At 42.4% G+C, this 13128-nt stretch overlaps 1 protein-coding gene across 1 annotated transcript in view; it reads right to left on the bottom strand.

Moving 5' to 3' along the window:
- The window catches only part of Ints3 (integrator complex subunit 3), a 42582-nt gene extending 31202 nt beyond the window's left edge, over positions 1-11380 (bottom strand). Inside the window, exon 1 of the mRNA XM_005411440.2 lies at positions 10625-11380. Within this exon, the coding sequence (XP_005411497.1) occupies positions 10625-10777 (153 nt within the window). The 5' untranslated portion in view covers positions 10778-11380. The remainder of the gene's footprint in view (positions 1-10624) is intronic.
- Between the last annotated feature and the right edge of the window lie 1748 nt (positions 11381-13128).

Below are 13128 nucleotides of genomic sequence, written 5' to 3'. Positions count from 1 at the left end.
AGGCTCTTTCTAAAAATGAAAATAAAAATAAAAATAAAAAAGAGCAGGAGGTGGAATTCAATGGCTGAGCACTTGCCTAGCAAGCACAAGACCCTGGGTTCAATCCCATGTTTCACCAAAAAAAAAAAATCACTGACAGTAACAGCCAAGTGTGAGGGTACGTGATGGTACCATATAATCTCAGCACTCTGAGAGGCTGAGGCAGGAGGATCAAAAGTTTGAGACCAGTCTGGGCTACTTAGCAACTTAGTGAGACCCTGTCTCAAAATAAATAAAAAATAAAAAGGGCTGGGGATATAGCTCAGTCCAAAGGCCCTGGGTTCAATTGTCAGTACTGAAAAAAGAGAATAAATAACATTGTTTAGGTTTTCTTGTCAAAATGCATAATCTCAGTCTAATCATGAAGCAATTTCAGAAAACCCAAATTAAGAGATACGCACTCTACAAAATAACTGACCTGTCAAAAATGTTTAAAGTCAGGAAAAACTAAGACTATAAAGACGTTCCAAATTAAATAGAGACTTGATGCCTAAATGCAGTATGTGATCCCTGGACTGCTGTAACAGACATCACTGACACAACTGATAGTGAGTGAGTGACTAGGGTAAATCTGATACTGGTAAGGGTCAATGTTAATCCAATCTTGATGACAGAATAGTAACTATATGAGGGAAGACCCTTGTTCTTAATGAAATCAGCATACCAAAGGGATACCTGCACACTTGTGTGTATAATGTGGCTCTACTCACAACAGCTAAGATATGGGATCAACCTGGGTATCCATGAACAGGGAGGTGGGTAAAGAAAATGTGACATACATACATAAAAAAAATGATTACTTTATCATAAAGAATGAAATCCTGTCAAATAATGATAGTAAAGGAAGAAGTTAAATTATCATTAATTGCAGGTGACATGATACTCTATACAGAAGACCCCAAAAACTCCACTAAAAAACTGCTAGATTTAATAAGCAAATTCAGTAGTGTAGCTGGATACAAAGTCAACATTTAAAAGTCAATAGCCTTCCTGTATATGAATAACAAATTCACTGAGATAAATTAGGGAAACAACATCTTTCACAGCAGCACCCAAAAAAATGAAATACCTAGGAATCAATTTCATGAAGGAAGTAAAAGATCTCTACATTGAAAACTACAGTACTCTGAAAAAGGAGACTGAAGAGGATATCAGAAAATGGAAAGATATCCCTTGCTCTTGGGTAGGGAAAATCAATCTAGTGAAAATGGCCATACTTCCAAAACTGTTACACAGATTTAATGCAATTCCAATCAAAATTCCAATAGCATATCTCAGAGAATTAGAGAAAACAATCCTAAAGTTCATTTGGAACCAGAAGAGACCTAGAATAGCAAAGGCAATTCTGGGCAAAAAAGGCAAGGCAGGGGGCATCACAATTTCTGACTTGAAATTATACTCCAAAGCTATTGTGATAAAAGTTGTGTGGTATTGGCAAATAAACAGACTGGAAGATCAATGGAACAGACTAGAAGATGCAGATACAACTCCAGACATACTCAGCCACCTTATCTTTGACAAAGGTGCCAAACACATTCATTGGAAGATAGCCTCTTTAATAAATGGTGCTGGAAAAACTGGCTCTGCACATGCCAAAGAATAAAACTGCACAGGTATCTCTCACCATGTACTAACCTAAATTCGAAATGGATCAAACATCTAAATATTAAAACAGAAACATTACATCTGGAAGGTGGGATAAGTAAAACTCTTGAAGACACTGGTGTAGGCAAAGATTTTATGAATGAAAACCCCAAGTGCATAGGAACTATTGCAAAGAATCAACAACTGCAATCTCATCCTATTAAAAAGCTTTTGCACAGCAAGAGAAACCACCAACAGAGTAAAGAGACAATCCACAATGTGGGAAAAAAATATTTGCCAGCTCCTTCCTGAGACAAAGGATTACTATCGAGAACATATAAAGAACTCAAAAAAAAGAAAAAAAGAAAAAAAGAAAACCTTCACATTTAAAGCCCCACTCAAAAAACGGGCATCTGAGATGAATACACACTTCTCAGATGAAGAAATATAAAGAGCAAATATATGAAAAAAATGTTCAGTATCACTGGTCATTTGAGAGATGCAAATTAAAACACTGAGATTCCATCTCACCCCAGAAAAGAATGGCTACTATCAAGAAATCAAGCAATAACAAATGCTGGAGGGGCTGTGGGGAATAAGGTTGGTTGGAGTGTAGACTGGTACAACCACTGTGGAAATTAGTGTGGAGATTCTTCAAAAATCTAGGGTTGGAGGTCCTATTTGACCCAGCTATTCCCCTTCTGTGTATCTTCCCAGAAGAATTAAAAACATCTTATCACAGTGATATATTGGCACTCATGTTTATAGCAGCACAACTAACTAGCTGTTTGTAACAGCTAGATCTTGGAAACAACTCAAATGCCCATCAACTGAGGAATGGATAAAAAAGATATCTTTTTATATAATGGAATACTACTCAGCCATAAAGAAAGACAGACTGGAGACTTTTACAGGTAAATGGATGCAACTTGAAACCACACTCACAAGTAAAATAAATCAGGTGCACGTGTAAATATCATGTTGTCTCCCTTGGGGTAGAAGTTGAAAGAGTAAATAAGACCCAAAATGTACAATAGATATTGCAAGATGGGAAGAAACTGTTCAAAAGGAAAGAGAACCTGGGATAGGGGAAAGAAGAAAAGGAAGGGAAAAGCAGGAAACAAAAACAAAAACATATATATGTAGTTAAGATAGTTATACTACTAATTTCTCTTAGTTCATTGAAAAGGTTTGTGTTAATATTGCATAGACAAATGCCTATATCTTGTACTCTGAGTACATAATTTAAAGATAACAATACACAATATATTAACCATCATTACTCTCCTATGATCTTGTTTTGAAATTTTGGGATTTTTTTCTCTTAAAAAAAAAAATGAAACCTTGTCATTTATAGTAAAATGGATAGAACTGAAGCACATTATATTAAGCAAAAATAAGCCAGACACAGAAAGACAAGTATGGAGGAGAAGGGAAAGGGACATAAAAAGAATGAAGATGTGTTATGCACATGTATCAGTTCACCACGATCAATGCAATCATTATGTACTGCAAAAAGGTACTAATAATTTTTTTTAAAAAGTACTACATGGTGTTTCATATGTGAAAGCTAAAAACAACAGACTATATCTAGAACAGAGCTAGCGGAGGTTTAGTGGGGGTAAAGGGAGGCCAACTTTGCTAAGTATGCATGTATAGAAATACCACACCAAACTCTATTAATATGTATGATTAAGTTTTAATTTAAAAATGTTTGTTTTTTTCTTTTTGGAGACAGGGTCTCACTATGTATTCTAGGCTGGCCCTAAACTCACTGTGTAGACCCTGCTAGCCTTGAACTCGAAGCAATCTTCTTGCCTCAGCTTCCTACGTGCTGAGATTACAGGTGTATGCCACCATGTCTGGCTAATAAAATAGTTTTAAAACATCCTGCTTGCTGGGCATAATGGTGCACACCTCTAATTCCAAGCTCAAGAGGCTGGGGTACAAAGATGACTTTCAGCTCAAGGCCAGCCTGGGCTACACAGCAAGACCCTGTCTTAGAAAACCAAAGGGGGGTAAAAATCCTATAATCCTGGCACTTGGGAAGCTGAGACAGAAGATGGTCATGAGTTCAAGGCCAGCATGGCCTACATAGTGAGTTCAAGGTCACCCTGAAATGCACAGTATGACCCAGCCTCAAAAAAACAAAAAATAAAAAAAATTAGGATAATCAAAAGAATTTTGATTGGGAAATGGGAAGAAAATGTTCAAATGAGAAGGGGAACAAAGGAGGGGGGAAAGGAAAGAAGGGACAAGAAAAAATAATGGAAGGAAAAAATGGAAACAAAGCTTTTGTAAATAAGGAGGGAAAGGGGTTGAAAGGAGAGGAGGGGAATGGGAAAAAAAGCTGCAGCAAGACATCATGTATAGGTACAAATTCCCTATGATGAATGCTATCATTGTGTATATCTACAATGTACCAATAAAATTTTTAAAATTCCAAAAAAAGCAATTTGAATACTAAATATTGATTATATTAAGAAGTTTTGTTTTGGCACAGTATGGCAAAATTAGGAAGTAAAAAGAAAAAGCAGCAGTGATAAAGGAGAAGAAAGGCAAGCAGAAAGATGAAACCTGACTAGGCGTGATAGCGCACGTGCACGCTTATAATCCAAGCACTTGTGAAGCTGAAGCAGGAAGAAGGCCATGAGCTCAAGGCCACCCTGGGCTACACTGTGAGTTCAAGCCCAGGCTGGACTACATAGCAAGACCCAAAACAAAACACGGAAACCGAAACCAAAACCGAAACCAAAAAAAGGGAGGTTGAAGAAAGAAAAAGAATGACAGCAAAAGGCCCAAGTAAAACATGCAACAGTCTCTAGTTAAACAAAGGTGGGAGCTGGGCATAGTGGCACAGGCCTGTCATCTCAGCACTCAGGAGGCTGAGGCAGGAGGATCTTTGCAAGTTCAAAACCAGCCTGGGCTGCAAAGTGAGCTCAAGGCCAGCCTGAACTGCATAACGAGACTGTCTCAAAAAGACCAAAAATTAAATAATAATAATAAAAAAAAAGGTGGGGACAGCTTCACTGACACTTGAGGACCACTCTGATTTCCAGGCCCAACCTAACATAACATGTGTTTAGCCTTCTAATGAGCCAGACATGGTGGCACACATCTGACATCCGAGTGCTTGAGAGGCTGAGGCAGGAGGATCACTGCAAGTTTGAGGCCAGGATGGGCTACATAGCGAGTTTAAGGCCAGCCTGAACTATTCAGGGTCACCCTGCCTCAAAAACAAAATAAAGTAAAACAAAACACCAAGAGAAAAAAAAATAAAACACCATGAGACACCTAAACTATTTCCTGAGTCTTTTAAACTTTGACATGAAGACTAACTAACTTAGAAAGTGTTTAAGGTAAACAAATTTCCAAGGACAGTGATGCTGGCAAAACCTGGACAAAGACAGGCTGGTTCACTTCCACCTGGCCTCAGGTCAGGCACTGGGAAGTGGTTCTGTAGCAGCAATAAGAGATACTGACAGTAAGGACAAAGGGAAAGAGATCTAAACCTGGAAAGCAATCATGCTTCTTTGACCACCATGCTGAGAGAGGGTGCATGTCCACCCAGTGTGAGAGCATAAAGTAGCAGGGGTTAGAATTTGTTCTAAGGCAAAAAGCTCTGAAGGAGACAAAACTTCAACCTAAACCCAACACCACCAGTATTATAACAGTACTGCTAGCATCAGGTCTATTTCCCAAATTAGGTCAGATCAGAAGGCTCAACATTAAATAGCACCTGCGTATTTGTGAAAAGGAACTGTGAGATCACATGAAAGTTGAACTGTGACTCTCACAACCCACCTTCTAACAAGCTCTGAGCTCCATCCCACCCTAGTCCAGCTCCTATAAGAAAAACCTCATGGCTTTTTTTTTGTTGTTTTTTGAGATAGGGTCTTATGATATAGCCCAGGCTGGCCTTGAACTTGTCTATCTTTCTGCCTCAGCCTCCTGAGGGCTGGGGTTATAGGCATGTGACATCATGCTCGGTCAACAACTATTCTCTTTTTAAGTCATTTCTTTCTACCCAAGAAAGTCATCAGGGGCTAGCAGGTCACTTATTACAGTTGCTGGATCTGGACTATTCTTGTAGGTACTCATGTACCCAGAGTAGATTAACAAACAGATTCAGAGGGCAGGGAGATGGTAAACAAGCAATAGCACAGCATCCTAAAATTCTAGTATTGCTCCTTATCAAACAAAAAGATCTCTGCTGAATCAACAGAGAGGAAGCAAGAAAAGACACAAGAGCTAGCTGACACAAACTGACAGAAAGCACAGTATAGAAGCCACTGATACCTTGCCAGCTAGTCTTAGGCTCATCTTGGGCCAGTTACTTAGTTTCTCTAAATCCTAGTTTTAGGGGCTGGGGATTTAGCTCAGCGGCAAAGCGCCTGCCTGGCAAGCGCAAGGTCGTGAGTTTGGTTCCCGGTACCGGAGAAAAACCAAAAAAAAAAAAAAGAGTAGTATATTTAAAAAAAAAAAAAATAAATCCTAGTTTTATCTGAAAAATACTGTTGGGCATGATGGCACATGCCTGTGATCCCAGCACTTGGGAGGCTGAGGCAGGAGGATCACTGCAAGTTCAAGGTCAGTCTGAGCTACACAGTGAGTTTAAAGCCAGCAAGATCCTGTCACAGAAAAGGAAAAAAAAAAAAAAAAACGAAAAATAGAGGTAATATGTATCTCAAGGCTGCTTGATGATTAAATAAGTAACATTAGAAAGCACATGGTATACAGCCTTAATTGAATGAGAACCTATTCAAGGCCCCAGATACTGCTCAGTGGTACAGCACTTGTTTATTCAGTGTGAGGCCCTGGATTCAATTTCCCAGTATGGGGAGCTGAGGATCTATTCAGTTTAAAGAGAAGCTCATCAACTGCCCCAAGCTAAACTTATAAACAACAGATTCCCCAACCTCTATCACTTCTACAGGCATGTAAGAATCCTGAAATCTAAGACCCTACCCTATAACATGGGCAAGTGCCTGACCAGGCTGAAAAGTTCTCTTACTGAGAGAACTTGTAAACTTTTGCCTTCTAGGAGAGGAGAGGAAAGGGAAGTGAAGGGGAGAAGGGAGGAGGTCTGACAGATGGACCCGGTACCAAGGTCCTGGAAAGCTGGCTGCACAGCCCTATGTGATGGCTCCATCTTTGGCTGTAATTTAACACTCAGAGTCCTTGGGATGAATAAAATTTTTCTGGGCCTCTCCTCGATATTCTACGCTCTGCTCAGAGGTCTGAGTCAATTCTATGGGTCAGTGCCCAGTCAAGAAGCAGAGTAGCCTCTTAACAGGGAGGCCCAGCTAAGGATGTAGAAAGTGAGAGGGTCCTACATTTGGATGAGTGGATAAAGGCAATGAGAAATGTGATTGATAGACACCCCTTTGTAGGCGAAGTATAAACAATACCACTCTTCCTGAACTATAAAAATTACTTGTCCAAAAGGGATGGGAAAACTAGTTATAAATCATTCAGGATGAAAAAAAGGATCATGTCCCCTTCAAAGAAGGCCAGCCCAATTCCTATAATAAAGTAACAGTACTCTTCTTCCCATCTCCAGAGGCTCTTAGTAAAGATGAAATCATACATGCAGCTGCCAACAACTGCTGGCAGAACAGCTGTTCACAACAAACTCTCTGTAACAGCACTTCAGAGAGCTGAGTAAATATTTATCATCTCTAGGAGCTCCTGAACTAATTTTTCTAGTACTAAGAGTATCCAACCATGACTACCACAACAACAGCAGTTGGAGACTCAGGTTAGAGAAATCCCTAACTTTTTCAATTCCCTTCCTCAGTCTGATTAAAAAAAAAAAAAAAAAAGTATACTATATACTGCTCCCTTATGGGAAGTTAGTGGCTTTGAAGGATGAAATTCTATGGTCTTCAGAAAAGGAAGATATGGTTCAACCTGCAAAATTCCCAATGATACCAATCAGTAAAGAGTTACTGATAAGCTGGGTTCCAAGTTGAAAGTAGCCCTTCCTATTCACATGTATGGATGGTTGACTTAAGGGCCTTGAGCACTGTGGACTGTGGCATTGTCTGGTGGACACAGAATCAATCCCCTGCAGACACTGAGGGACTATATTCTAAAACCAAGAGTTAATATGAAATGATGACTTAAGGGAAAAAGATTAGAACATACTCAAAAGCCCATTCCCTGGGGATTCTTTATACATAGGATGTGAATTATTCCTTGGAGAAAAGCAGCCAGGGACATATTTCTAACCAAATGCAACCCTGATTATCCACAGTATCAGGAAGAAGTTCTGGGGCTAGGTAGAGTGCTTGATTAGTATTAAAAAAAAAAAAAAAAAAAAAAAGCTCGGCCATCTTTGAGCCACAGCTCTGGGTTTCACAGAACTGGTCCTTGACAAAAGGAATAACCAGGAGCTGTGCCGGCACATGAAACTAAGAACTACATGTTCTAAACTCGTTCAATCTCTGGCACTATTTTTATCTCATTCCCTACCCAAACTGGGATAGGGATGGGCAGGAAGACTTCCGCCTTCACAGGGAGGAACAAAGCCAGAGAGAAGAAAGGGTACAACATTCCCTAGGGTAGAAGAGTTACAGCTCCTGACTGGGATGTTCTTGACCAATGCTTCATATTCCAGGCCTCTAAAGGGCCTTTCCTAATCACAGCCAACTACATAAGCCCAGTCTCTTCACTATCTTTATCCATTTTTTTAACCATCCTTTTTTTTTTTCTTAACCTCAAATCTTTCAATGATAAACTCTAGAGGGCAAAACCTTAGGTCTTCCTCTTCCTTATTTTTCTATTAGACTCAATACACAGTGAGCATACATGGTCAGAAAGCTACCTCTGTGTCCTGGGTAACAGGTAGACCTGTGATGGAAAATTACCAAGCCAGAACAAGCAGAGGTCTGTCGGTTAACACCAGGTTTTGATAACTTCTGTGTGCAGAGATATGCAGGAAGACCTAGAAGAAGTCTTTAAAGTCTTGCCTTTAAAGACACCCTGTTCTAAAGGGATTAAAAAAAAAAAAGAAAACCAAAGAACTCCCCCCCGCCATACACTGGGGAGAAAACTGTGACAAGGCTTACTGGAAAATTCAAATGTAAAGGACAAAGGGCAAAGAAAGAAGGAGTCGGGGGCAGGGCTGAAGACACACTGGAAAACACTGACACCATGAAGGAAAGCATAAAAAAAAAGACCTTCCCTGTCTCTATGTCTCGGATACAGTTGAAAGTTCATTCTCGTCTAAAAAAGCAAGAAAATAAATGCTTCTCCCTTATGTGTTCTCCCATATCATCTCACTGACTGCTCAAAACAAGATGCCGTACTACACTGTGGTAGAAATTAAATCAGAGGCACAATAACCACTGCAGGTACTATGATAAGGAATTAAAATTTCCACCCAACTCTTGGGAATCCTTTCCCCTCCATCCAAACTGGTGGAGGAATCAAAGGCAGTCACCTTATAGACATTCTATAATGCTAGAACTCCAGTGCAACAACACAGGACTCAACAGTTTCACAATGAAAGTGCCATGTCCAAAAAATAAATAAATAAATTGGATAACCAAATTGCTAAGCAACCCTAATTTTTTTTTTTTTTTTTTTTTTTGGTGGTACTGTGGGTGTAAATCTAGGGCCACTCTACCTGCCTGAACCTCCCTGAGTGGACCACTGCATCTAGCTCAGTCATTTTTTTTGTTTGTTTGAGAGGTCTGCATATGTAGTTCAGGTGGCCTTGAACTCACTGACAAGTGATCCTCCTGCCTCAGCCTCCCCAGTACTGAGATTACATGCATGCACCACCATGCCTGGCTCAGTCATTTTTAAATAGTCATTTCTGTTTTGGAAATACATTAATTTTAGAAGTATTGTTTACATTCTTAATTATATCTACCTTAGCTAATAGAAACAGAAAACTAAATATTCATTTTGCGCTACAGAATTACTGAGCAAAGCATGATGGGACCTAAAATGAGAATAGACCCTCACACTTATTTGGTCATCTCTTGATTCACAAAGTTAATTTTTGCATATATATTCCACCATCTTGTATCTGACCTAAGATTTTTTTCAAATAAACTATGAGTTTCACCCATCTGCCTGCTTACTCTCTAATATCTGACAAAGGATGTGACAAAGAAGCAGAGTAATGACCAGTGAAGAGCCAGGGCCTGTTAATTTACTCATCCTGTCCCTGGATAACCACTGAGCTGAATGTATTAGGTTTTTCACAGTCCAGCAATCATGCCTCAGTTGTGAGTCAGATACTCCTAAGGAAGTATCCTTGTGTGCAGTAGTGGAAAGGGATACATGATCAACTCTGGGCTGGGGATGGGGACAAGAACAAGAGAGGAAGGGACAATTATCAGATCCTCTAAAGTCCCCATTTAGATCCAAGGCATTGCCTTACTGCATCCTCTTCTCAACCTATGTGTTCTCTCCTTTGTACACAGGTTATCTGGTGCTGAAGAGGGCAGCTGTCCCAGGTTCACCCCACTCCTAAGGCTGATGCTACCAAACTGAAACTGAACACTACTCACTTTTCTTTAAGTCTTTACTCATTCTAAATGGCTACTTAACAAAACTGGCAATGGCTGTTGTCTACACATAGTCAAGGAAACCAAAAGGAGAGTCCAAGGTCTGCTGCAAGATCCTATCAGACCCAATACCTACACACATACATTATTTCTCAACTTAATATATGACCTAAGTCTGAAATAGGGTGGATAGTAAAAGCAGCTGCGATGTGTATGATTAAAGGAGTAAAAATAAATTCGGTAAATCTCTATGCTGTATCCCTTCCGTCAACCCCCCATTTTCATACTAGTGGCTGCTGTTACTATGACAACCTGTCCAGGAAGTTGGCCCACACTTCTTCCTCCATGAGCAGGAAGCTGAGCCGAGCCGGGTCCCCGCTGCCTTCCAAAGGGCGTGCAGGCCTCTCCCCCCCGCCCCCATCCAGTACCCCTCCTCAGCCCAATTCGTGACTCCCTTCCCCGCCCCCCACACCTACCTCCTCTAACTCATCCTTGGCATCCAAACTGGTGGAAAGTAGCAGCCTCCCCCCTCCTGGGGCTCCTGCTCCCGCTCCTCCTCCTGCACCTCCCGCTGCTCCCGAAGCAGCAGCAGCAGCAGCTGCTGCGCCCTTTCCTTTCGGTAACTCCATGGCTGCAGCCAGGAGATGGGAAAGGGTCGGGGGCTGGCCAGGTGGAGAGTTCTCGAAGTGGGGAACTCAGGCGCTGGGTTGCCAGGGGCGAGGAACAGGAGGAACCAGCGCGCAGGGAGGGCGCGGCTTGGACCGGCCAGGCGCTGCCTGTGGTGCAGCAGCCCTAGGAAAAGCCGTTAGCTAGCTCAGAAGGGCGCTGGGGAGCGGTGTGCGCCCCGAGAGCGGGGAGGAGTGGAGGCCTTTTTTGCCTTCAGACCCTCGAGGAGGGAAAACGCTAAGTTTCTGCCCCTAGAAGTGGCGGGGAAAGAGGAGTCCTGTCCCTGAAGGAGGAGGTAGGAAACCTTCCTGGCTGGTGCCCCAAGGATTGGGGAACGAGGCTCCTATGGATCCGGACCTAAGGGGTGGGAGTGAAGCAGTAGCCCTACAGGAGGACACGGACGACCAGCTTCTCCCCACACCACACAGAGGCAGCCATGGTGGAAGGGCGGGGGGTTGAGAACGCTGAAGCGACGGCGGGGGGAGGGCAGGACTGTCGCCGCCCGCGCCGGAAGTGAGCCGACGCGATGCAGGCCTCTGCCAATAGCGGCTTCCTCGGTGGCGCGGGGTCTCCAAGGGGCAGGCAGACGACAGCCGGACGACCTTTCCCCAGCTACCAATGGTATTGCGGAGAGGCGAGCGTGGTCTGACGGGCAATCAGTGCGCCCAATCGTATCTTCTCTTCTCTCAGAGGCTGGGCGGTCTACCCCAGAGGTAGGGTGCGAATGCGGGGCTATCAGGAAGAATCCAGTCTGCGCTTGCGCGCAGTAAGGCGCATGCGCGGTGTCTCCGTAGGCATCCCTTTGCCTCCCGTTTCCACCTGAACTTGGTGGCTGTGGTATTAGGTCGCTGTCCGTGGGTGGCCTTGTGAGACACGAAGCCCAGCCGTGCTGGCAGTGCACGAGAGGAAGCAGAGCCATAATCCCTAAGCAGCCATTCTCAGAGCAGACACCATCAGGTGCCAGTCCCCTGAAGTTAGTTAGCATCGCACAGGGGCTTTTGAAAGTGCGATTGTCACACTGCAAAAAAATAAAGTGCATTGACCCCCTTGGGTAAACCAAATAATTACGGTCGTTCCAGCGCTAGCTCAAACAACTTGCTGATGACTGAACCATCTTGATCTTCCTTTTGAGTCTGAGACAGATCCATTTCGCTGACATCATGGTCGTTCTCCCCGTTATTGGATGAGGAGGGTTCTAATCTGTGGTAAATTTTTCGTAGCCTGATTGTGTGTGAATCAATCTCAAATCTTGGTTCCCCATCCGTGTGCCTCAGTAGAATTTTCCAATTTTTTTGCAGCACCATACACAGATCCAAAGACAACAGATTTTGCACACACACACCCCCGCCAGGGCCTAATTCATGCTAGGCAAGCGCTCTGCCACTGACCTACATCCATCCCCAACACGAATTTCACTGTTTAGTTTTTTGTCGTTGGGCTGAGAATTGAACCCAGGGCCTCTTGCTTGCTAGGCAAGTGCTCTATCGCTGTGCCAGACACTCAGACCTTCCTTTGCGGGTTGTTTTTTTTTTTTTTTTTTTGGTACTGGGAATTGAACTCAGGACCTTCCGCTTGCCACGAAGGTGCTTATGCCACTGAGCTATATCCCAGGCCCTTCCTTGTTTTTTAATTTATTTTTTATGCACATGTCTCACATGTTTGGTATTTGATCCATATCAAATCATAACTTTCTGTAAAATGGAGACAAGGGCAACTGGTCAGTCTGGACAGGAACTAATGTGTGAACAAATGTGTGTGTGATCACTTTTTAAAAATAAACTGAAACAGGATGTACAGATACTAGTTATAAGTACCCTACAGGCCGACCTAGTAATGGTTTATTTTAACAAATACCCTTTTTTTTTGTGAGACAGGGTCTCAGTATGTAGTTCAGGCTAGTCTTGAGCTCGCTGTGTAACCTAGGCTGGCCTCAAATTTGAGGCAACCCTCCTGCGTCAGCTCCCAAGTGCTGGGATTACAGGTGTGTACCACCACACCCATTTTTTTTTCCTTAAATGGTGCAGAATGTAATAATCCAGGACCTTGAATTATTAGAAAAGCCCTCTGTTACTGAGCTACATCTCTGACTCTTTTATTTTATTAAAATTTTTTTTAAAAAATCTCAAATGCTGGGATTACTTGTGTACACCACCATGCCATGCTTGGTGATTTTTAAAATACTCACCACATAGGGGCTGGGAGCATAGCTCAGAGGTAGACTGTTTGCCTAGCATAGGTCAGTCTCTGAGTTCAGTTCCCAGCATCATCAGAAATAAGTAGCCAGGTGTGATGGTGCCTATCTAAAAAAAAAAAA

The sequence above is a fragment of the Chinchilla lanigera genome, unplaced genomic scaffold, assembly GCF_000276665.1.
Source record: "Chinchilla lanigera isolate Chin_1 unplaced genomic scaffold, ChiLan1.0 scaffold00144, whole genome shotgun sequence".
Lineage (NCBI taxonomy): Eukaryota > Metazoa > Chordata > Mammalia > Rodentia > Chinchillidae > Chinchilla > Chinchilla lanigera.
The sequence above is the reverse complement of the archived record's forward strand: the minus strand, read 5'-3'. Positions and strand labels throughout refer to the sequence as shown.